The sequence below is a fragment of the Stomoxys calcitrans genome, chromosome 5 (assembly GCF_963082655.1).
Source record: "Stomoxys calcitrans chromosome 5, idStoCalc2.1, whole genome shotgun sequence".
Lineage (NCBI taxonomy): Eukaryota > Metazoa > Arthropoda > Insecta > Diptera > Muscidae > Stomoxys > Stomoxys calcitrans.
In genome coordinates this window covers 126,185,208-126,210,946 of record NC_081556.1, presented here as the reverse complement: position 1 = coordinate 126,210,946, position 25,739 = coordinate 126,185,208, and the positions used below count along the sequence as shown (strand labels likewise).

The window sequence follows — 25,739 nt, the reverse complement described above, 5'->3', positions numbered from 1 at the left end:
GACAGGACGGGACAAGAAAGATATCTTTAAAAAATAAACAATTACAAAGGCATTAGGTTCGGCCAGACCAAACTTTGGATACCCACCAACTCGGATATGCATATATTAAACCCCTTTCGTCATAATATGGTGAAAAATACATCATTTATGAACCCATAGCAGTTATATCTAAATATGGTCCGAATTCATTCATTATATTCAGGAAGGCTATAAGGCTTAAAACCTTAAATCGGGAGATCGTTATATGCAGATGACAGTTATATCCAAATTTAGACCGATTTGAACCATATTAAACACGTATTTTGAAGAGCCTAACACAGCCCACTGTGTAAAATTTTAGCGAAATCTAGCGATAAATGTGCTTTTATTGCACCATGAACTTAAATCGGGTGATCGCTATGTGTGGCAGCTATACAAATGTCGAAGGGCCTAACTAAATTAACCATTTATGGGTCTAAAACCTTAAATAAGGAGATCGGTATATATGGCAGATACATACAAATCTAGACCGATCTTTGCCATATTGAACAGGGATGTCGAGGAGCCTAACACAACTCGATTTACCGAATTTAAACGAATATGCATGTTATGGGTCCAACACCTTAAATTGGGAGATCGGTATATACTAGGGATAACTGATAACTAGGGATATCGTAAGATAGACCAATCTTAACCATACTCGGTACGAATGGCATTGCGCAAAATCTAGACCGATCTGGGCCATATTTAAGAAGGATGTCGATGAACCTAAAACAAGGTTTCGAACGTTTAGCCCATCCCCAAAAAAGGTGGGGCGAACAACCCAGCGAATTACCGACCCATTGCGATATTCTCCGCGCTCTCCAAGGTTATGGAGAGAATGGTTAACCATCATCTTGTCAGATACTTAAGAGTCCAATGGCCTTCTTAGCGACAGACAGTATGGGTTCCGCAGAAATCGCTCTTTGGGAGACCTAATGGCGTTTTTGGTCGGAAGAATAGAGTCGCTCTTTCCACTATGGCTCTGGATATCTCTAAGGTATTTGATAGGGTCTGTCACGGTGGACTTTTATCAAAGCTTGTCGCTTTGGGAGTCGGTAATAACTACGTTCGATTTATATCGAGCTTTCTCAGAGATCGGGTTGTGGATGGGTTCTCATCAGATGAGTATATATTGACCGCAGGTGTGCCACAAGGCTCTGTCCTTTCCCCTTCCCTTTTTCTTATTTTCATTGACGATCAATTGGGTCACCAAATTCCAAATTTCAGCCAAATCGGTAAAAAAATAACAGCCTCTTCATTTTCCCGTATGATGTTCTTGACGCTAAGCTCTCAGTTGATTAAATTGACCTACCACAATCACTTGGCCTTAGGTCATGTATTCCATTATACTAATATTGCCCTACAGCTTAAATAGTAACAACCATAATAATGCAAATGTTGCCCATAAACATTCCACTAAGGAACAGGGGCAAACTTCTCACATATCAAGGAGTGCAGTCCGATTCAAGTAAAAGCTCAATGATAAGGGGCCTCCTTTTTATAGCCGAGTCTGAACGGCGTGCTGCAGTGCGACACCTCTTTGGAGAGAAGTTTTACATGGCATAGTACCCCACAAATGTTGCCAACATTAGGAGGGGAAGACCACCGATGAAAATTTTTCCTGATGGTCTCGCCAGGATTCGAACCCAGGCGTTCAGTGTCATTGGCGGACATGCTGACCTCTGCGCTACGGTGGCCTCCAGTAAAAACCATAAAATGTTATAATTTACAAAATTCCTCTCTCAGGCGGAAAGTTTGGAAAGTGATATACAATGATTTACAAAATGTACTCATTTTTTATACCCTCCACCATAGGATGGGGGTATACTAATTTCGTCATTTCGTTTGTAACTCCTCGAAATATTCATCTCAGACCCCATAAAGTATATAAATTCTTGATCGTCATGTCATTTTAAGTCGATCTAGCCATGTCCGTCCGTCCGTCTGTCTGTCGAAAGCACGCTAATTTTTGAAGGAGTAAAGCTAGCCGCTTGAAATTTTGCACAAATACTTCTTGTTAGTGTAGGTCGGTTGGGATTGTAAATGGGCCATATCGGTAAATGTTTTGATATGGCTGCCATATAAACCTATCTTGGGTCTTGACTTTTTGAGCGTCTAGAGGGCGCAATTCCTATCCGATTTGGTTGAAATTTTGCACGTTGTTTTGGTATCACTTTCAACAACTGTACTAAGTATGATTTAAATCGGTCTATAACCTGAAAAAGCCGCCATATAAACCGATCTTGAATCATGACTTTTGAGCCTCCAGAGGGCAAAATTATTATCCTATTTGGCTGAAATTTTGTGTAACGGCTTCTCCCATGACCTTCAACATACGTGTCAAATATGGTCCGAATAGGTCTATAGCCTGATATAGCTCCCATATAAACCGACCTCTCTATTTTGCTTCTTGAGCCCCTAAAGGGCGCAATTCTTACTCGAATTCTTAATTCGAATCCGAATCGGACCATAACTTGAAATAGCTCCAATGTTATGGCAATTCTTTTCTTTTATCCTTTGTTTGCCTAAACAGAGATATCGGGAAAAGAACTCAACAAATGCGACCTGTGGTGGAGGGTATATAAGTTTCGGCCCGGCCGAACATAGCACGCTTTTACTTGTTATACCCACCACCGAAGGATGGGGGTGTATTCATTTTGTCATTCCGTTTGCAACACATCGAAATATCCATTTCCGACCCTAAAAAGTATATATATTCTTGATCAGCGTAAAAATCTAAGACGATCTAGATATGTCAGTCCGTCTGTCTGTTGAAATCACGCTACAGTCTTCAAAAATAGAGATATTGAGCTGAAACTTTGCAAAGAATTTTTTTTTTTTTGTCCATAAGCAGGTTAAGTTCGAAGATAGGCTATATCGGATTATATCTTGATATAGACCCCATATAGACCGATCCGCCGATTTAGGGTCTTAGGCCAATAATAGCCACATTTATTATCCGATTTTGCTGAAATTTGGGATAGTGAGTTGTGTTTGGCCCATCGACATCCTTCGTCAATTTGGCTCAGATCGGTCCAGATTTGGATATAGCTGCCATATAGACCGATCCTCCTATTTTGGGTCTTAGGCCCATAAAAGCTACATTTATTATCCGATTGTGCTGAAATTTGGGATAGTGAGTTGTGTTTGGCCCTTCGACATCCTTCGTCAATTTGGTTCAGATTGGTCCAGATTTGGATATAGCTGCCATAGAGACCGATCCTCCGATTTAGGGTTTTAGGCCCATAAAAGCCTCCAGCATCCTTCGTCAATTTGGCTCAGATCGGTCCAGATTTGGATCTAACTGCCATATAGACCGATCCTCCTATTTAGGGTCTTAGGCCCATAAAAGCTACATTTATTATCCGATTTTGCTGAAATTTGGGACAGTGGGTTGTGTTAGGCCCTTCGACATCCCGCGTCAATTTGGTTCAGATCAGTCCAGATTTGGATATAGCTGTCATATAGACCGATCCTCCGTTTTAGGGTCTTAGGCCCATAAAAGGCGCATTTATGGTCCAATGTCGCCGAAATTTGGGATAATGAGTTAAGTTAAGCGCCTTGACATACTTCTGCATTCTCGCACAGATCGGTCCTGATTTGAATATAGCTGCCATATATACCGATCTCTCAGTTTTAGGTTTTGTGGGTCATAAAAAGCGCATTTACTTTCCGATGTTGCTTAAATTTTAAACAAAGAGTTAAGGTAAGCCCCTCCTCATATTTCTGCAATTTGGTCTAGATCGATCAAGATTTGCATATAGCTGCCATATAGACCGATCTCTCGATTGAAAGTCTTGGCCCCATAAAAGGCGCATTTTTATTCCGATTTCACCGTGTCGTGTATAGTTCAGATCGGTTTATTTTTTGATATAACTACTAAAAGAAACCAATATTTTGTTATATACAATTGAACAATGACTTTTACTTATTAGTATTTGGTCCAAATCGGAACATATAATGATATAGCTGCTATGGTGCTTAAAGTGTGAATTATGCACCGGTTTTTGATGAAAAATGGTTTACATATATACCCGAGGTGGTGGGTATCCAAAGTTCAGCCCGGTCGAACTTAACGCCTTTTTACTTGTTCTCTATTGATATGCGCTCGGGCAAACCCTGCTAGCGTATACGTTATCTACACCAACACTCATTTACATTGCGTATACGCTACATAGCACACTTTGTTTATTGGGTTGCATGAGTGATGTCTTTACTTTTCCACTTAAATGGGGTCTTTCTGTGAAATTGACTAAATAATTACCTTATTACCGCTTTAAGAGGCAAAAACTAGATGCAATTTCTTGAATTTTCACAAGCTAGCAATGCATTTTGACATTTACTGCAACACATGTTGCGATTTATATCAACTTAAAATTGAATGAGTTGTGAGAAAATAACCATTGGGTTTTTTTTTATGATATGTTGCCATAGACTCGTTATACATTCTGGTGGTGTCGTGTCTAAACAGACATTTCTATATGTAAATAAACATAAAAAAGTTCATAAAATAACTTGAGAATCATTGGCGAATTATTATTATTATTATTGTGACGTCAATCATGTATACAACAATTCGAATTTATGGTTCATTTATTAGGTATGTTAAGAATTTAATTTGAAATAAATAGTAAATCAAATATATCCACACACACACACACACACACGACAGCATATCTACATTACGTATTTGTGCATAGATACAATATAGAAATATACGCACATACATACATAGATACTTGCGTGTAGTGTGAGAAAGAGTGAGTGAAAGAAAAACCTTATAGTATAACATGAGGTAATTTTATTTTAATTTTTCTTTTATGACATTTTTTTTTTGCTATCCTCCTTGTCTCGTTTTTATAAATAAACAGAAAATATTATTTTTAGATTCTTTTAATTACTCTCAATTTTTTTTTTGCGAAAAGAAAAGTCTTTTTGCCATTTTTATTTTCCATAAAGGATTTATATATTAATTGTTATTATAAGCTTCTTAGATATTATCGTCACAGTTTAGTTTTTGTTTTTACTTTTTTCCATTTTGATGGGAGGTGATTTGTTGTTTGTATTTTCTTAGGCTATTCCTCGTTCCTGGTGGGGTAAGTAGGTCGGTAGACAAATAAAACAAAAATACACACTTATATTGTAGATAAATAATGACATGCAATTTTTTTTTTAATTTTTATACAATAATACTACTCTTTAGATTAGAATTTTTATTAGCGTTTTTTCGTTTTGTAGTCCTTAGCCGTTTTCATTTTCGAATTTAAAAAATTAGCAGTATCTTAATAAAACTGAAAAGTAATTGACCTGTTTTCTAACGATTACTTAGAGCTTTCGATTTTTTAATGATTGTAAATTGCACACGGAGGTTTAGGCTTTATTTTTTAGTAAAATGAGTGGTTTGAAGTTTTTTGAAGAAAAAGTTTGCAAATTGCCAGTTTTAAGAATTCTGTAAAAAAAATCAAGTTTTTGATTTAAAGAAATAAATGAGAAATTTCGTTAAGTGTATCCTTATAGGCTTTATGTGACTTAAACACAGAGAAGCAGTACTTTCTTTGGTTTATTTCTAAGCGTTTTTAACGATGTAATATTCTTATGAGATTTAGTGAGTTAAACAATATTCTCATCACATACTGGCACAAAATCTGGTGAAGTACACTTTTCGAGAAGTAAACTCCCCAGCTTCATGTTTTTGCATCTAAAAGAATGGATTGGTTAAATATGGTTTTCCCAGTTTTCTAAATTTTTCTATTTTTTTGCATACCTATTGAAATATCGAATAGAACCTTATACGATTTTCTTATGATGGTACGAAAATTGTGGCTTCTATAGCCTTAAAAGTCGAAACGCATAAAATAAATATATATGGAAGTTGTATCTAAATCGATTTTGATGAAATTTTGCACAAGCATTGGGATGTCAATTAAACCATCTCATGAAAAATTTTGTAGAGATTGGACCAAAATTGTGGCTTCTACAGCCTTATAAGGCCATATCGGATGAAAAATATACATGGGAGCTATATCTAAATCTGGACCGATTTTTATGGAACTTTGCACACATAAGAGGTCGTTGAATAAAAGAGGCCATGCCAAATTTTGTAAAGATCGGACCAAAATTGTGGTTATTACAGCTTTAGAAGGGCATATCGGATGAAAGATATATATGGGAGCTATATCTAAATCTGAACCGATTTTTATGAAACTTTGCACACATATGAGAACGTTGATAAAACGCTCCATGCCAAATTTTGTAAGGATGGGACCAAAATTGTGGCTACTACAGCTTTAAAAGGGCATATCGAATGAAAGATATACATGGGAAATATGATCCGATTATATTGAAATTTTGCTTATATATTGGGACATCACAAAAAGCAATTCGTGCCAAATTTTGTAAAAATCGAACCAAAATTGTGCCTTCTACAGCCTTTATAGGTCAAATCGGACGAAAGTTTTATATGGGAGCTATATCTAAATCTGAACCGATTTATATGTAATTTTGCACACATATTTGGACGTCACACAAAACATTTCATGTCAAATTTGGTAGAGACCGCACCAAAATTGCGGCTCCTACAGCTTTAAAAGGGCATATCGGATGAAAGATATATATGGGAGCTTTATCTAAGTCTGAACCGATTTCAATAAAATTTTGCAAGCATTTTGGGTTGTTACAAAAAATACTTCGTGCCAAATTTTGTAAGGATCGGACCAAAATTGCGGCTTCTACAGCTTTAAAAGGGCACATCGGATGAAATATATATATGGGCGCTATATCTAAATCTGGACACTTATGGAAAATTTTGTGAAAATCGGACAACCAAAGGCGACCTGTACCTTGATTACAAGAATACATGGACAGACAGACATAGCTAATCGGACATAGCTAAATCGAATCAGTAAGTGATTCTAAGCCGATCCGTATACTCATCGATGGGTCTAGCTCTTCTCCTTTTTAGCGTTGCAAACAAATGCACAAATCTATAATACCCTGCACCACAGTGGTGGTGCAGGGTATAATTAGCAGAAACTTTTATAAACATTTTAATTAAAGAGAAACTTTGACAGACATTTTGTTTTCAGAAAATTTTTATTAAATATTGTGTTTGGAAATATTTCCTTGAAACCTCAAAGTAATTTTGTCTTTACAGAAAATTTCATGGAAATTTTGTCTTTAGAGAAAATTTCTTGGGAATTCTGTCTTTAAAGAAAATTTCATGGAAATTTTGTCTTTAGAGAAAATTTCATGGAAATTTTGTCTTTGGAGAAAATTTCATGAAAATTTTGTCTTTGGAGAAAATTTCATGGAAATTTTGTCTTTAGAGAAAATTTCATGGAAATTTTGTCTTTAGAGAAAATTTCATGGAAATTTTGTCTTTAGAGAAAATTTCATGGAAATTTTGTCTTTAGAGAAAATTTCATGGAAATTTTGTCTTTAGAGAAAATTTCATGGAAATTTTGTCTTTAGAGAAAATTTCATGGAAATTTTGTCTTTAGAGAAAATTTCATGGAAATTTTGTCTTTAGAGAAAATTTCATGGAAATTTTGTCTTTAGAGAAAATTTCATCGAAATTTTGTCTTTAGAGAAAATTTCATGAAAATTTTGTCTTTACAGAAAATTTCATGGAAATTTTGTCTTTAGAGAAAATTTCATGGAAATTTTGTCTTTGGAGAAAATTTCATGGAAATTTTGTCTTTAGAGAAAATTTCATGGAAATTTTGTCTTTAGAGAAAATTTCATGGAAATTTTGTCTTTAGAGAAAATTTCATGGAAATTTTGTCTTTAGAGAGAATTTCATGGAAATTTTGTCTTTAGAGAAAATTTCGTAGAAATTTTGCCTTAAAAAAATCTCGTGGAAATTTTGCCCTTAAAAAATTTCATGGAAATTTTGTCTTTAGAGAAAATTGCATGGGAATTTTGTCTTTAGAGAAAATTTCATGGAAATTTTGTCTTTAGAGAAAATTTCATGGAAATTTTGTCTTTAGAGAAAATTTCATGGAAATTTTGTCTTTAGAGAAAATTTCATGGAAATTTTGTCTTTAGAGAAAATTTCATGGAAATTTTGTCTTTAGAGAAAATTTCATGGAAATTTTGTCTTTAGAGAAAATTTCATGGAAATTTTGTCTTTAGAGAAAATTTCATGGAAATTTTGTCTTTAGAGAAAATTTCATGGAAATTTTGTCTTTAGAGAAAATTTCATGGAAATTTTGTCTTTAGAGAAAATTTCATGGAAATTTTGTCCTTAGAGAAAATTTCATGGAAATTTTGTCTTTAGAGAAAATTTCATGGAAATTTTGTCTTTAGAGAAAATTTCATGGAAATTTTGTCTTTAGAGAAAATTTCATGGAAATTTTGTCTTTAGAGAAAATTTCATGGAAATTTTATCTTTAGAGAAAATTTCATGGAAATTTTGTCTTTAGAGAAAATTTCATGGAAATTTTGTCTTTAGAGAAAATTTCATGGAAATTTTGTCTTTAGAGAAAATTTCATGGAAATTTTGTCTTTAGAGAAAATTTCATGGAAATTTTGTCTTTAGAGAAAATTTCATGGAAATTTTGTCTTTAGAGAAAATTTCATCGAAATTTTGTCTTAAGAGAAAATTTCATCGAAATTTTGTCTTTAGAGAAAATTTCATGGAAATTTTGTCTTTAGAGAAAATTTCATGGAAATTTTGTCTTTAGAGAAAATTTCATGGAAATTTTGTCTTTAGAGAAAATTTCATGGAAATTTTGTCTTTAGAGAGAATTTCATGGAAATTTTGTCTTTAGAGAAAATTGCATGGGAATTTTGTTTTTAGAGAAAATTTTATGGAAATTTTGTCTTTAGAGAAAATTTCATGGAAATTTTATCTTTAGAGAAAATTTCATGGAAATTTTGTCTTTAGAGAAAATTTCATGGAAATTTTGTCTTTAGAGAAAATTTCATGGAAATTTTGTCTTTAGAGAAAATTTCATGGAAATTTTGTCTTTAGAGAAAATTTCATGGAAATTTTGTCTTTAGGGAAAATTGCATGGAAATTTTGTCTTTAGAGAAAATTTCATGGAAATTTTGTCTTTAGAGAAAATTTCATGGAAATTTTGTCTTTAGAGAAAATTTCATGGAAATTTTGTCTTTAGAGAAAATTTCATGGAAATTTTGTCTTTAGAGAAAATTTCATGGAAATTTTGTCTTTAGAGAAAATTTCATGGAAATTTTGTCTTTAGAGAAAATTTTATGGAAATTTTGCCTTTAGAGAAAATTTCATGGAAATTTTGTCTTTAGAGAAAATTTCATGGAAATTTTGTCTTTAGAGAAAATTTCATGGAAATTTTGTCTTTAGAGAAAATTTCATGGAAATTTTGTCTTTAGAGAAAATTTCATGGAAATTTTGTCTTTAAAGAAAATTTGATGGAAATTTTGTCTTTAGAAAAAATTTCATGGAAATTTTGTCTCTAGAGAAAATTTCATGGAAATTTTGTCTTTAGAAAAAATTTCATGGAAATTTTGTCTTTAGAGAAAATTTCATGGAAATTTTGTCTTTAGAGAAAAGTTCTATGTTGTCAGTAAAATGCCAGAATTTGAACATGAAGGCATAAGTGATAAAAAAAGCTTTTTAACAGACGACAAAAGAACTGAAAGTGACTTTTATTATCACAGCGGCATCTATATTAAATAGCGACATCTGTTATTGATACACCCTATAAAATAGATAACAATAAACTGCAGAAGTTGCATGTCATCAACAAAAATATCAACAATAGTGATATGTAGGCTAGTAACGTATAAAGCACCTCTTTTTTTCTATTTGAGTTGCCTATTTTTATTTTTTGTTTTATTTATTTTGCATAGATATTTTAAAGTAATAATATGTTGTAACCTGCCTTAATAGTGTGTAAATATGTCTCAAAGGGTTTTTTTTGAGTTAGAACACTTAAAAGCTGCAGCAAAAAAAATGTTCTCCGCATCGGTGACTTATTTTTCTATGTTCACCAATTCACACAAATTAACAATTAGAACGTCCTATTAAGATAACGAAATTTGAGACATGTTTTCACTATCAATTATTTTAATTATTATAAAATTATTCATCTTAGACAAAAGTATATGATTGCAGAATTTTAGTCATATAGTTTGTGTTTACATAAGATAATATTTTTGTTATCGAGTGTTTTTTTAGAATGACAGAACTTATTAAAAGAATTAAACAAAGAAATATATTTAAAATTATTATTTGGTTAAATAAGTCAGATTGCTATACGGCTGTGCCATTGAAGATTAACGCCTTCTCTGAGGATGGCACGATCCGCATTGTTTGGGTATCGGGCCATAGCGGAGTGGGGAGAATGAAAGTGCAGACGATTTGGGCATGAAGGACAGACGTCAATAAACTTGGGAAATCCGAAACCTATCAGGGCGATGCAGTCTGAGTTAAGGCCCTGGGCTGCGAAGGTGCATGTAATGTGCATGATCCGAATCGTGAGAAGACGAGGCTATTACTGAATGGTAGCAAGAAAGAGATCAGTATAGCTTTGAGTATCATGTGTCCCGTACATAGGGACTACGAGCTTACTTATGTAGCATAGGCGCGGCAAGTGATAGCATGTGTAGGGCATGTGGGCAAGATGATGAGATGCTGGAGCATATCGTATGTCATTGCCCGGCTTTCGCGGGTAACGGGCACCGGCACTTAGGAGGTATAGCTTTCAGTATCACGTGTCCCGTACATAGGGACTACGAGCTTACTTATGTAGCATAGGTGCGGCAAGTGATAGCATGTGTAGGGCAAGTGGGGAAGATGATGAGATGCTGGAGCATATCGTATGTCATTGCCCGGCTTTCGCGGGTAACGGGCACCGGCACTTAGGAGGTATAGCTTTCAGTATCATGTGTCCCGTACATAGGGCCTACGAGCTTACTTATGTAGCATAGGTGCGGCAAGTGATAGCATGTGTAGGGCAAGTGGGGAAGATGATGAGATGCTGGAGAATTTCGTATGTCATTGCCCGGCTTTCGCGGGTAACGGGCACCGGCACTTAGGAGGTATAGCTTTCAGTATCATGTGTCCCGTACATAGGGACTACGAGCCTTCTTATGTAGCATAGGCGCGGCAAGTGATAGCATGTGTAGGGCATGTGGGCAAGATGATGAGATGCTGGAGCATATCGTATGTCATTGCCCGGCTTTCGCGGGTTACGGGCTCCGGCACTTAGGAGGTATAGCTTTGAGTATCATGTGTCCCGTACATAGGGACTACGAGCTTACTTATGTAGCATAGGCGCGGCAAGTGATAGCATGTGTAGGGCATGGGGGAAGATGATGAGATGCTGGAGCATTTTGTATGTCATTGCCCGGCTTTCGCAGGTAACGGGCACCGGCACTTAGGAGGTATAGCTTTCAGTATCATGTGTCCCGTACATAGGGACTACGAGCTTACTTATGTCGCATAGGTGCGGCAAGTGATAGCATGTGTAGGGCATGTGGGGAAGATGATGAGATGCTGGAGAATTTCGTATGTCATTGCCCGGCTTTCGCGGCTAACGGACACCGGCACTTAGGAGGGGACACATTACCAGAGAGACCAACTAAAGGGATTTTGTAAGTAGCACGAAATTACTGACTTAATTTTTTTTTTTTTTTTGAGATTACTTTCCTGTATTTAAGAGCGCACAACAAGCCGATTACTGGTTTAGGTGTACGTTCATAGTGGCATTGGGCGGATTAATATTAGCACCCTCTTTTCAACCTAATCTGTCCTATTTGAATAAAATGAAATTTTTGAATCCATCTAAAGCCTCTTTCAAATTCCAAAAGAAATGATTCAAATTTGGATATAATTTCCAACCGATTTCCATTTATTGAGCTGAATTTACCTCAAATTGTAGTGCAGGTGTTTCCGCCTGACTTTAGCCTTTACTTGTTTTGAGTCAGATTTGCACTATTTTTCCAGTAGCCTATCCTTAGTCTTCCAATTGGCCTACATGTCCATTTAAGAACTTTTTGGGGCAAGGGCGGCGGCCAAAAACATTTCCAAACTTGGATATAATAACCGTACTTTACTCTAAAAAAGTTTTCCTTATGCCCTACTCTACTATTTTGGTACAGGGTTGTTGTTGTAGTCACATTTTCATGTGGAGGTCCCGATCCTCGCCACGCTCCTGTGTGAGCAAGATCATTTCGTCGCGGGAACAAGTTGGCCATATTGAAAGGTGCCAACAACTCGCCTTGTCATATCGAGCATCATAGGCTCACTATTTGTGCAAGAGCCGGTGCCGTCCGGCCTCTCACGGAGACTCTGCGCTCGATACCGCTGATTGCCCGCAATCGCCGTTGCAGCTACTCCGTATTCCAATATCCGCAACGTTCACGCCCACTAGCTCGCAGCTAAGCTTCTCGTGACAGCAATGAACACCACACAGATCGGAGCTCAATACTCCAGCCTGTATGGTGCTTAAATTGTTATCAAAGTACAGAACGCAATTTCCATTCCATTTCCATTTGGGCTATAGACGAAATCTATTGAAAATATAAGTAATTGCATAAGATTTAATATTGCAATAATGTGTTCATTTGTTAAATGATATTCAAGAAATTTGTTCGGCCTTTTTTCGAAATCCTTTTAGATTAAGATGCAAATGCAAATTTGCCCAAAAAACAGAGGCTAGCTTCTCACATATCAATGAGTGCTGTCCGAATCAAGTTCAAGCTCAATAATAAATGACCTCTTTTCTTTTGGCGTGCCGCAGAGTAAACACCTCTTTGGGGAAAAGTTGTTAAATGGCTGCCATACCATTCTTTCAATTGGCATAGTTCCTCAGAACGTTCGCCAGCATTAGGAGGGGTTCATGTTCAAAAAGCTAAGGCATTGCACTCAATTCTGCAATATACCTATAATTATCTACAAAGCATCTATTTGCGGACTTATGAAGGGGGATAACAATGCTCGATCTCCTCGATTTTATATGAGAGTTATGCTTTACTTCCCAATACCTTTCATGTGATACACATAATGTCTAATCGGTCAATATGACCGGATAGGGGCTTTTGAGGGGAGGGCCCCCTCCAAACTTCTAAATCTTAACTTTTAGTATCAGATTTGTTATTGTACTTGCAATTACCTTTCATTTGATACCCATATTGACCCAATCGTTAAAAATATTATTTTAGGGCGGTTTTTTGGATGTGGGCGATCTATAGTGCTGGGTACTTACTTTTTTATACCCACCACCATAGGATAGGGGATATATTCGTTTAATCATTCCGTTTTCAACACATCGAAATATCATTTTCCGATCCTACAAAGTATGTATATTTCGGATCGTCGTAAAATTCTAAGACGATTTAACGATGTCCGTGTGTCTGTCCGTCCTTCTGTTGTAATCTCTCTACAGCCTTAAATTTTGAGATATTGGGCTGAAATTGGTACAAATACGTCTTTTTGCTGCACGCAGGTAAAGTTTTTGAACGGGGCAAATTGGACCATATTTGGATATTGTTGCTATATAGACCGATCTCCCGATAAAAGGTCTGAAGCCCATAAATGCTTTGTTTATTACCCAATTTTGCTGAAATTTCAAACAATGAGTTGTTCTTAGCCTCCCGACATCCGACCTAAATATGGTTCAAATAGGACTATATTTACATATAATAGCTGCTATATAGACCGATCTCCCGGTTAAGGGTCTAAGGTTTTAAAGCTGCATTTATAACTCGATTTCGCTGAAATTTAAAACAGTGAGTTGTTTTAAGCCTCCCCATATCCGACCCAAATACGGCTCAGATCCGAACGTATTTGGATATAGTTGCTATGTAAACCGCTCACCCGATAAAAGATCTAAAGCCCATAAATGCTTTGTTTATTACCCAATTTTGCTGACATTTGAAATAATGAGTTGTTCTTAGCCTCCCGACATCCGACCCAAATATGGTTTAGATCGGACTATATTTAGAAATAGTTGCCATATAGACCGATCTGCCGATTATGGGTCTGGAACCCTTAAAAGCTGCATTTAGTACCCAATTTCGCTGAAATTTTAACAGTGAGTTGCCTCCCCTCATCCGACCTAAATTTGATCCAGATCGGACTATATTTAGGTATAGGCTGTCTTATAGACCTTTATACCGATTAAGGGTCTGGCGCCCATAAAAGCTTTAATTATTTTCTGATTTCACTGAAATATGAATCAGTGAGTTATTTTAAGCCTCCCGCCATCTGATCCAGATATTGTAAAGATCGGAAGATTTATATATATGTATGTATTTATATATCTGTCATATAGACCGATATGCTGATTAAGGCTCTGAAGCCCATAAAAGCTTTATTTATTACCCGATTTCGTTGAAATTTGAAATAATGAGTTGTTTTATTATGAACCGATCTGCTAATTTTGGGTCTAAATCCCATAAAAAGCGGATTTCTTGCCTGATTTCGCTGAAACTAAACTATGATCGAGACCAGCCCCTATTTAGATTTAACTATAGATATAGTAGTGGAGTAATAATAAAATAATTTCATTCTGAAAGATCGAAATATTCGTCTGAGATATTCGTGATATTCGTGACATTTTATGTCGATCTAGCCATGTCCGTCCGTCTGTCTGTCGAAAGCACGCTAACTTCCGAAGGAATAAAGCTAGCCGCTTGAAATTTTGCACAAATACTTTTTGTTGCTGTAGGTTGGTTGGTATAGTAAATGGGCCATATCGGTCCATGTTTTGATATAGCTGCCATATAAACCGATCTTGGGTCTAGACTTCTTGAGACTCTAGAGGGCGCAATTCTTATCCGATTTGAATGGATTTCGGCACGACGTGTTTTGTTATGATATCCAACAACTGTGCCAAGTATGGTTCAAATCGGTCCATAACCTGATATAGCTGCCATATAAACCGATCTTGGGTCTTGACTTCTTGAGCCTCTAGAGTGCGCAATTCTTATCCGATTGGAATGAAATTTCGCACAACGTGTTTTGTCATGATATCCAACAACTGTGCCAAGTATAATTCAAATCGGTTCATAACCTGATATAGCTGTCGTATAAACCGATCTTGGGTCTTGACTTCTTGAGCCTATAGAGGTCGCAATTATTATCCGATTTGCCTGAAATTTTGTACGACGGATTCTCTCATGACCGTCAACATACGTGTTTATTATGGTCTGAATCGGTCTATAGCCCGATACAGCTCCCATATAAATCGATCTCTCTATTTCACTTCTTGAGCCCCCAAAGCGCGCAATTCTTATTCGAATTGGCTGACATTTTACACAGGTCTCCAACATATAATTTAATTGTGGTCCAAACTGGACCATATCTTGATATCGCTCTAATAGCAGAGCAAATCTTTTCTTATATCCTGTTTTGCCTAAGAAGAGATGCCGGGAAAAGAACTCGACAAATGCGATCTATGGTGGAGGGTATATAAGATTCGGCCCGGCCGAACTTAGCACGCTTTTATTTACTTTGTAAAACTGCTTTTGCAAATTGTAATCCAATGATGGGAGTTTAAAGTTCTGTCACTCTAAATTAAACACCTGATACTTTTTCCAATGACTTTAATTAATAAAAATTGTCTTTGTTTTTATTTCTTTTCCCTATCAAGATAAACCCGATTTAAGTGAATCAAGATGCAACACCTCATCATTGAAGAATTTAATGGTCTTAACAAAAGGAATTGCCACGAATAAGGTGCCGCCGAGAGAGAGTACATCAAAAGTATTAAGCAAATCTCCATTTACATAAAAGTATTGGTCACAGTTTTCTCATGCCAACAACATACATACAAACTTAATTGTTGTATTGTACTGTAAATATATTGAATTTACCAAAAAGGTATTTCAAGTCAATTAACAATCAAATTGACTTCCGGAAAGATCTCAAGAATTTCCATTGGCAGCATCAGCAAAAACAACAACAACACCAACACCAACTTTATACATAGCAAATAAGGTAAGGTGTTTTAATGCAAAGCAAGCCATAAACGATTGCTGCTGCTTTACCAAAATTTCAAGAAAACTTTATGCCAGCGTTAAAACAAAGAAAATATGTACATAATTTAATATTAATTTATGGAGTTTTTCTTTTCTTTTTCTCATTCCGAAGATTTCATCAAACAAAAAATCACAATACCGAACTTTATACTCTTTGTACAAATCAAATCAAATCAAATCAAATCAATTTCAATTCAAATCAGATAAAAACCCCAAACAAAAACTCATCATCATTAAAAATGGCATTTTCTATACAAAACCAATTAACAACACATAAATGGTTCACAACAATAGCAGGTAAGTTGGAAATAATTAATTGTAATGAAATTATTATTAATGTTTATTTAAAATAAAATAAAAACAAAAACCAAAAACCACCACAAATCAAAATAAACAAAACACACACATACATACGCACATTACATTCGCGCGTAATATTTCTTTTTTTGTATCAGACTTTCACACTCATACATAAGTTAGCTAATAGATGCGATATAACAAAAAAGTTTTGTTTATATTTAAAAATAAACTTTTCAAATAGATGGGCATATATGTTTTTGCATAAAAAAGAATATATAAATATTTTTATTGTTTTCTATTGTTTGTAATGAAAATACACAACAATTTTTATTAATTTGATAAAGTATTTTGAAATTATAGACAGAAGATCTAAACTAGCAATCCAGTTTGTATGGTATGACATTTACATTTTTATACCCACCAGCATAGGATGGTGGATGGATCTAGTCATTCCCTTTGTAACACCTCGAAATATTGATCTTTTTACCTTTCTTTAATTGGCTATGACAGAACATTTGTTCCACTAGCCGAACGTAGAAAAGCGTTCCAAGCGCCTCGATCTTCTGCGCTCATTCTATTGGGTTGCCCAAAAAGTAATTGCGGATTTTTTAAAAGAAAGTAAATGCATTTTTAATAAAACTTAGAATGAACTTTAATCAAATATACTTTTTTTACACTTTTTTTCTAAAGCAAGCTAAAAGTAACAGCTGATAACTGACAGAAGAAATGATGCAATTACAGAGTCACAAGCTGTGAAAAAATTTGTCAACGCCGACTATATGAAAAATCCGCAATTACTTTTTGGGCAACCCAATAAAATCTCTGACACCAAGTTTCGAGGTGTCTCCCACCACTTGATCTTACCATCGGGCTTTTGGTCTAGACCGTATTTGCCTTCAAAAGACTTCTTTGCTGGAGCTTCTTCATCCATTCTGACAACATGACCTAGCCAACGCAGCCGTTGTATTTTGATGCGTGAGACTATGCTATCGTCGTCATACAGCTCGTGGTTCATACGTCGTCTATATTCTCCGTTAACGCAAACTGGTCTCTATATTTTACGAAGAATCTTTCTCTCAAATACTCCAAGCACTGCCTCATCTGCTTTCACAAGTACCCATGCTTCAGAACCATATAAGAGCACGGGTAGTATCAGTGTCTTGTATAGTGTAATCTTCGTCTGTCGAGAGGTGGCCTTGTTTCTAAACTGCTTACTTAGTCCAAAGTAGCATCTGTTTGCCAGTATTATTCTTCGCCTTATCTCAAAAGTGGTGTCATTCGTTTCGGTTACGGCGGTGCCGAGGTAGATAAAGTTACTGACTGCCTCAAAGTTGTGGTTCCCAACTTTCTCCATTTTCTTTACCTGCTCGGTTGTGCAAAGCTTTTTGGGAGTTGAAACTATCCATTTCGTCTTATCTTCATTTACTTCCAGACCCATTTTCACTGACTCTCTTTCGATATTCTGTTACGACTTCCAACAACTGTGCCTACTACGGCCAATATCAGTCTATAACCTGGTATAGCTCCCATGTAAACCGGAGCTTTAATTTTTGCTGGTTTGAAAGTAGTTATGTAGAATAAAACTATGCCCTACAACTACATTTATTTCGTATAAATTTTTAGCAGAATCCATGGTGGTGGGTTCCCAAGATTCGACCCGGCCGAACTTGGCACGGTTTTACTTGTTAAATTTAATTTTCAAATATTTAATAAATAATTTAATGCTAAAAATATAAAAATTTTAATAATTCATGTCAATACTTTCAAAATACTGTATGGTGTATTTTTGTTTATATTTAAAGCCCATAGTATAAAAACAATCTATGATTGCCCATAATAAAATGAAATTATTTCTCAATTAAAGCAATTATCATTTAAAAATAATTAAAAAAGAACATCAAAGCAAACTTTTTATAACTTTGGTTTGTTGAAATAGCATTTTAGCAACTAATAACAATTCAATTTTATAGCTAGAAAAAGATTGCGAGTTGAAAAAAAAAATCTAAAGATAAATTACACCATACATTTATACATACGTAGTACATACATACACACGTACTCTCTAAGCGGAAAAATTGATATAAAAAACTAAATCAAATAACACTAAATCCATAAGGTATTCTCTTAAGATCATTATTTATAGCTTTTTCATTTAACTTTATCAGAAAAATTATAAAATTTTTAAAGTGAAAATAAATTTTTATTTTCTAAATCTAAAAGTTGCGCTTATAGAGTTTTTCTTTCTTTAAATTTCTTTTATATTTTTAATTTTATTTTTATGAAAACAAAATCTGATGTTTTTGTGTATTATCATCATGGATTGATTATTTTCAAAAATACACATTTACGAAAACTTCAGTTTTTTGCATCCTCTCAAAATTCATCCAAGCGGACAATTGTTTTCCATGTAAGTTTATATTTGTGTGTCCTCCCTGTGGGAGGTAGGATTTTCCCCATGTAGAGTTTCCAGTCAATGTCAAAAAATTAACAAGAAGTAAAATAGGGAGATCGGTTTATATGGAGCTGTATCAGGCTATAGACCGATTCAGACCATAATTGACACGTATGTTCATGAGAGAAGTCGTTGTACAAAATTTAAGCCAAATCGGAAAATAATTGCGACCTCTAGATGCTCCAGACCTCAAGATCCCAAATCGGTAGTGTTCAAGCAAATGCTTTGAGCATGGAATATCACAGTCGTTGATATTCCGCGGATAATAATTATGTCCCTAGAACGTACATGAAGGGCACTTTGGCCATTATCCACAGGACATAGTGTATGTTAAGTACATATGGTTGTCTTAGGGAAGTCTCTGTTATCAGTGCCTTGTGTGTCTTTGTGTTTCATGATCTTCTTTCCTAAGTAGACCCTAATAAAACGCAGCGGTATATGTTTACTTAGGATCGCAATAGAATATTACCCTAAATGCTTGTGCGTGTGGCAACCATATATGTGTGTAAGTGCATTTAGGTTAGTCATAAAATTAGAAGATAACGACGAACGAGATAACACCGCGTTGGTATCTCGTTCTAGACTAGTTTTAAGTTTTTCATTTGCTGTACTTATAGAAAATGTTTTAAAATAAAATTAGTATGAAAAAAATTACTCAAGCAGTTCATTATTAGTGAACAGGTAGCTATATGAGATTATAGACCAATTAAAACCATATTTGGCACAGTGGTTGGAAGTCATAACAAAACACTTTTTGCAAAATTTCAGCCAAATCTGATATGAATTGCGCCCTATAGAGGCTGAAAAATCAAGACCCCAGATCGGTTTATATGACAGCTATATCAGGTTATGGACCGATACTTTGCATAGTTGTTGGAAATCATAACAAAAATCATAATCATGCAAAATTTCAGCCAAATCGGATAAGAATTGCGCTCTCTAGTGACTCAAGAAGTCAAGATCCCAGATCGGTTTATATGACAGATATATCAGGTTAAGAACAGATATGAACCACATTTAACACAGTTGTTGGAAATCATAACAAGACACCTCATGCAAAATTTCAGCCAAATTGGATTAGAATTGCGACCTATAGAGGCTGAAGTAGTTAAGACCCCAGATCGGTTTATATGACAGCTATATCAGGTTAAGAACAGATGTGAACCACATTTAACACAGTTGTTGGAAATCATAACAAAACACCTCATGTAAAATTTCAGCCAAATCGGATTAGAATTGCGAACTATAGAGACTGAAGAAGTCAAGATCGGTTTATAGGGCAGCTATATCAAAACATGGACCGATATGGCCCATTTACAATCCCAACCGACCTACACTAATAAGAAGTATTCGTGCAAAATTTCAAGCGGCTAGCTTTACTCCTTCGAAATTTAGCTTACTAGATCGACTTAAAATTACATGGCGATCAAGAATATATACTTTATGGGGTCTCAGAGGAATATATTGAGGAGTTGCAAATAGAATGACGAAATTAGCATACCCCAATCCTATGGTAGAGGGCATAAAAATGTGAAAAATTCGGTTTGGAAATTTAGGTAGCAATTGACATATAGACCAAAGTGAATCTGGGTACTGGAAAGCTGTCCCATTTTCAAAATATTGACTGGGTACTGGAAAGCTGCCCCATTTTCAAAATATTGACCCAAGTGGATAGACTGGTCGTGACAATACAAATATAAATTCAAGGGATTTGGGAGTAGAGTAGTAATCTGATATTGGGGACAATGTACCTGGTGAAACTCAAAATTATTTCGGTTTAAGACAACCATATCGACTGTAGGTCAATCCGGTCTATGTTATGCAATGAAAATTTGCCAATGAAAATGTCATTAAGAAACAAGTAAAAGTGTGCTAAGTTCGGCCGGGCCGATTCTTGTATGCCCTCCACCATGGATCGCATTTGTCGAGTTCTTTTCCCGGTATCTCTTTTTAGGCAAACAAGGGATAAAAAAAGAATTGCTATGCTATTAGAGCTATATTAGGTTTTGGTCCGATTCTATTTTTAAAGAGTGCAGCGTGATTTCAATAGACAGACGGTCAGACGGTGTCCGTCCGTCTAGATCGTCTTAGATTTTTACGCTGATCAAGGTTATATATACTATAACCCCTATATACAGGGTCGGATATGGATATTTCGATGTGTTGCAAACGGAATGACAAAATGAATATACCCAGATCCTTTGGTGGTGGGTGTAAAAAATTGAGTTATCTACCAATTTCACAATAACAAGAATTTTGGCAACTTTTTATTTTGAATCCAGTAAGGAAGGGCAAATGTCGGACGGTTCCGACTGTATAATACCCTACACCTACTCTGTAAGTACAATGTGGGAGCTATATTCAATTCTGACACGTTTTTGATAGACCTCAGCGAGCAAAAATATGTTCAAACTGTAATAACTACAATTGACAAATAACAACATTATTGCAAATTACCCACGACGAACGTATATATGGTAGCTATAACTAATACTGAACCGATTTTCATGAAACCGATTTCCAGTATTGTAGAGAGTTATCAGAAAATCCTTCCTGCCAAATTTCGAGAGAATGGAGTAACAAATTATCATTTTATTGCATTATTACTGCAAATCCGACGAACATATATATGGAACATATATCCAAATCTAAACCGATTTCTATGAAATTCACCTGTAATGTCAAGAGTCATCAGAAAATCTTTCGAGAAAATCGGTTAAAAAATGAATATTTTATCGCAGTATTACTGCAAATCGGACAAACATATATATGGGAGCTATATCTAAATCTGAACCGATATTTTCCAATTTCAATAGACTTCGTCTCTAGGCCGAAAAACACGCCAAAACATACCAAATTTGAAGACGATCGGATGAAAATTGCGACCTGTAGTTTGTACACACATTAACATGGACAGACAGACGGACATAGCTAGATCTAATCAGAAAGTGATTCTGAGTCGATCGGTATACTTATCAATAGGTCTATCTCTCTTCTTTTTGGGTGTAACAAACTAATTCACTAAGTTATAATACAGGGTATTATAACTTAGTGAATTAGTAGTGGTGTATGGTATAAAAATGTGGGGTGACCACCCCCTCCCCCCCCAAAATAAAATCCTGGCTACGTCCCTGATGGGAGGTATATCAGGTTATAGACCGATTTGAACCGTAATTGATACAGTTCTTGGAAGTCATAACAGAACACTATGTGCAAAATGTCAGCCAAATCGGACGAAATTTGTGGCTTGCAGGGCCTCAAGAAGTCAAATCGGGAGATCGTTTTATATGGGAGCTATATCAGGTTATACACCAATTTGGACCGTGCTTATCACAGTAGTTCTAAGTCATAAGAGAACACTATCTGCAAAATTTCAGCCAAATCGGATGAAAATTGCGGCTTCCAGCGGCCCAAGAAGTCAAATCTGGAGATCGGTTTATATGGGAGCTATATCCAAATCTAAACCGATTTGGCCCATTGGCAATACCCAACGACCTATATCAATATTAATTATCTGTGCTAAATTTCAAACGGCTATCTTTACGCGTTCGACAGACGGAGGGACGGACGGACATGGCAAGATCGAATCAGAATGTCGAAATGATCCAAAATATATATACTTTATGGGGTCACAGATCAATATTTCGAGGTGTTACAAACGAAACGACTACCTTAGTATACCCCCATCCCATGGTGGTGGGTATAGCAACAAAATACGGGAATTTTGTTTCATTTATGCGATGATTTCAAAAAAATGAGAATTTTAAATGAAAGAAAAAAAGTTTCTAAGTAGACTACCATGAATGAATCCCAGGTGCTGACTGTATATGACGGCAAATTTATAATGAAAAGTAAACATGTTCATAACTCTTTCGCAATAGTTTATGATTTTTGTTTTGGTTTTACAAAATACTTGTCTGGAAACTCTACTTTTGGAACTGCATACTAGCAATAAACTTTGATTTTGTTTTGTACCTAATAAGCATTTGTCCCAACTAATCTATTGTCCAAAAAAACAAAAAAACAGCAGCAAAACTATTGCTATTATATAACCATTATTGTGAACTTTGTTTTAAAGTATAATTTCTTGTTATATGTTTGTTAAATACTTAACAAAATGTAGTTGCTAATTTTTGTAAAAACCAATGTCTTCAAAAACAAAACTTACACTGTAAAAAAAAAACATTTACATATAACCAAAAAAAAAAAATATTTTGAATCGTTATAAACATGGTATTTTGAAAATAGGTAACAACTTTTCAACTATCGATTGGATTCTTTTGCAATGAAAATTTTCTTTAGTAGTTTCCGATTTGAGTTTGAGAAAATTTTATCAGCTATAGGAAGGCGAACAATACAATGACCATTGGCGAAAAAAGTTTTAACTAGATCTCACTCATTCCCCAAATCACACCACATCATCATTGACATTGACTCGAAAAGATGTGATCATGTTTCACTTCATTACTATCTACCAGTTTCACTAAATCACTCACCCGAACCACCTAACCACCCACCCCCATCCTTAATCTTAAATCAGTTTTGGTCATCGAATTTTTGTCTTTCTGTTTGTTTTTTCTTCACTTCTTTCTTTCTCTTGCAGCCTTGTTTGGAGTAATTTTATTCGTTTGGGTTCCCCAAGTGTCAGCTGAATGTCAAAGTATGAATTTTTTTGAAAATTTCTAACTGCTCTTTTAGTTTATCAAAAAACAAAAAAATCATTCAAAAATTTCTTAAGCAATTTGCCTAAATATTTTTATATTCATTGTTTTTTAAAGAACAAAAAGATATGAACAAAAATTCAAAAAACAATTTTTCTCTTTTGTTTTAAAAAATGGTGTAATTTTTGTTAAATGTTTACCCCCCAAAAAAAAAAAAACAATTTGTGAAAACAATCAATAGTTTTTGTATCTTTTTGATGTTATTTGTACCAAAAACAAAATATTTACTTCCTTGTTTTGTGGCAACAACCAAATATCAAATTGAATGAAATTGATAAAACAAAAAACAAATACATTAAATATTATTTGCAAAGCATCAAATGATTATCGATCAATCAAGCAATCAAAAAAACACAACTGTTAAAAAATCTTATAAAAAATATTTATTTTTTATACCAAAGACCCATACAGGTTTCAGCTTAATATTTATGAAAAAAAACGAAAACTTAACTAAAGAACATTTTAAATTTTTCTAACTATATTCCTATTCCCATTTCATATCCTGCTTTTAATATCTCATTAAAAAATGTCTACCTATTTAATTTAAGTAAACTTTAATCTCTTTTTTGTCCAACTTTTTCAAAGCTCCCGCCGCTTTTGTTTTTTTTTAATAATTCCTTTTTTCTAAGAATATTTTTCCTCTACGTCTTTGTAGTTCTTAATGATAAGTAGTAATCGGTAGCATCGATGTTGTGAATGAAAACCTCTTCTTTTTATAAACTCATTTTTCTTTTCTTAATTTGTTCTAAACACAACTGAAGTTAGATACTTAGAAAATTTGTCCTAGATACCAGCAAGCAAAGTATCTTAGGAATCGGAGTAAAGTTTTGAAGAAAGCATGTCACTTTACCTGTACATATGCACTAAATTTTAAAATCTCCTGAAAATTGCACCCTCGTTATATCCACTCACCAAAATTTCATAATTTATTGAAACATATATCAAAGGTGATAATCATTTGGCGCCACTAATAAGAATAGCATCTTCTTTGATCTAAATCTAACGATCTATTTGATAATCAGTTAAACTAATACTTATAACACATTCAATATAAAACGGACAAGAGCGGCCCAGGTACCCATATCAAAGTCAGGCGAGTTCTCATCTCTTATTTTGAAGATTTCGGTGGTCCTCTTTTATGCCATCTGTGTGATCTGGTAGTTTTTCATATCGGTCATTCGGTAGCACCTTGCACAACTCATAGGATTCTTTCAGGAATCACTTAACAAGCGATTAGCGATATAAAATGTTTTTGTGTAAGTTTTACTTACTTGCTTGCAATGTGCGTTTGTTCACTTAAATATTAAAATTCAAATTGAATTAAGACAAGTAAAATGGCGCTAAGTTTGGCCGGGCCGAACTTTGGATATATATGTAAACCACCTTTAGTCAAAATCCGGTGAAAAATGCATACCTTATACCCCATAGCAGCTATATCGAAATATGTTGCGATTTGGACCAAATACTAATAAGTACAAGTCATTGTTCAATTGTGTATAACAAAATATTGCTCTTTTTAGCAGCTATATCTAAAAATAAACCGATCTGAACCATATACCACACGGATATCGAGAAGCCTAACATAAGTTTTCAGTGAAATCGGTTTATAAATGCGCCTTTTATGGGGCCAAGACTTTAAATCGAGATATCGGCCTATATGGCAGCTATATCCAAATTTAGACCGATTTGGGCCAAGTTGCAGAAAAATGTCGAAAAGCCTAACACAACTCACTGTCCCAAATTTCGGCGACATAGGGCCATAAATGCGCTTTTTATGGGCGCAAAACCTTAAATCGAGAGATGGGTCTATATGGCAGCTATATGCAAATCTTGATCGATCTGCGCCAAATTGGAGACGGATATCGAATGGCCTAACACAACTCACTGTCCCAAATTTTGGCAAAATCGAATGATAAATGCGCCTTCTATGGGCCCATAACCTTAAATTGAGAGATCGGCCTATATGACAGCTATATCCAAATCTGGACAGATCTGCGCCAAATTGGAGACGGATGTCGAATGGCCTAGCACAACTCACTGTCCGAAATTTTGGCAAAATCGAATGATAAATGCGCCTTTTTATGGGCCCAAAACCTTAATTGAGAGATCGGTCCATATGACAGCTATATCCAAATCTGAACCGATCTGGGCCAAATTGAGCAAGGATGTTAAAGGGCCTAATAAAACTCACTGTCCCAAACTTCGGCGACATAGGACAATAAATGCACCTTTTATGGTTCCAAAACCTTAAATTGAGAAATCGGTCTTTATGGCAGCTA

The 25,739-nt window shown here is 35.2% G+C and overlaps 1 protein-coding gene across 9 annotated transcripts in view; it reads left to right on the top strand.

Annotated features, from left to right (window-relative positions):
• LOC106094108 (protein quiver) overlaps positions 1–25,739 on the top strand; it is a 40,885-nt gene that overhangs the window by 6,750 nt on the left and 8,396 nt on the right. For 7 of the 9 annotated variants that reach the window (XM_013261332.2, XM_013261310.2, XM_013261297.2 and 4 more), the window contains 3 exons: positions 15,600–15,946; positions 16,100–16,284; positions 23,343–23,399. In XM_013261332.2, the coding sequence (XP_013116786.2) occupies positions 16,227–16,284; positions 23,343–23,399 (115 nt within the window). In that variant the 5' untranslated portion in view covers positions 15,600–15,946; positions 16,100–16,226. Of the gene's footprint in view, positions 1–4,753; positions 4,817–15,599; positions 15,947–16,099; positions 16,285–18,646; positions 18,695–23,342; positions 23,400–25,739 lie in introns of those variants that run through there. The other 2 variants (XM_013261356.2, XM_013261363.2) reach the window with 2 other exon arrangements.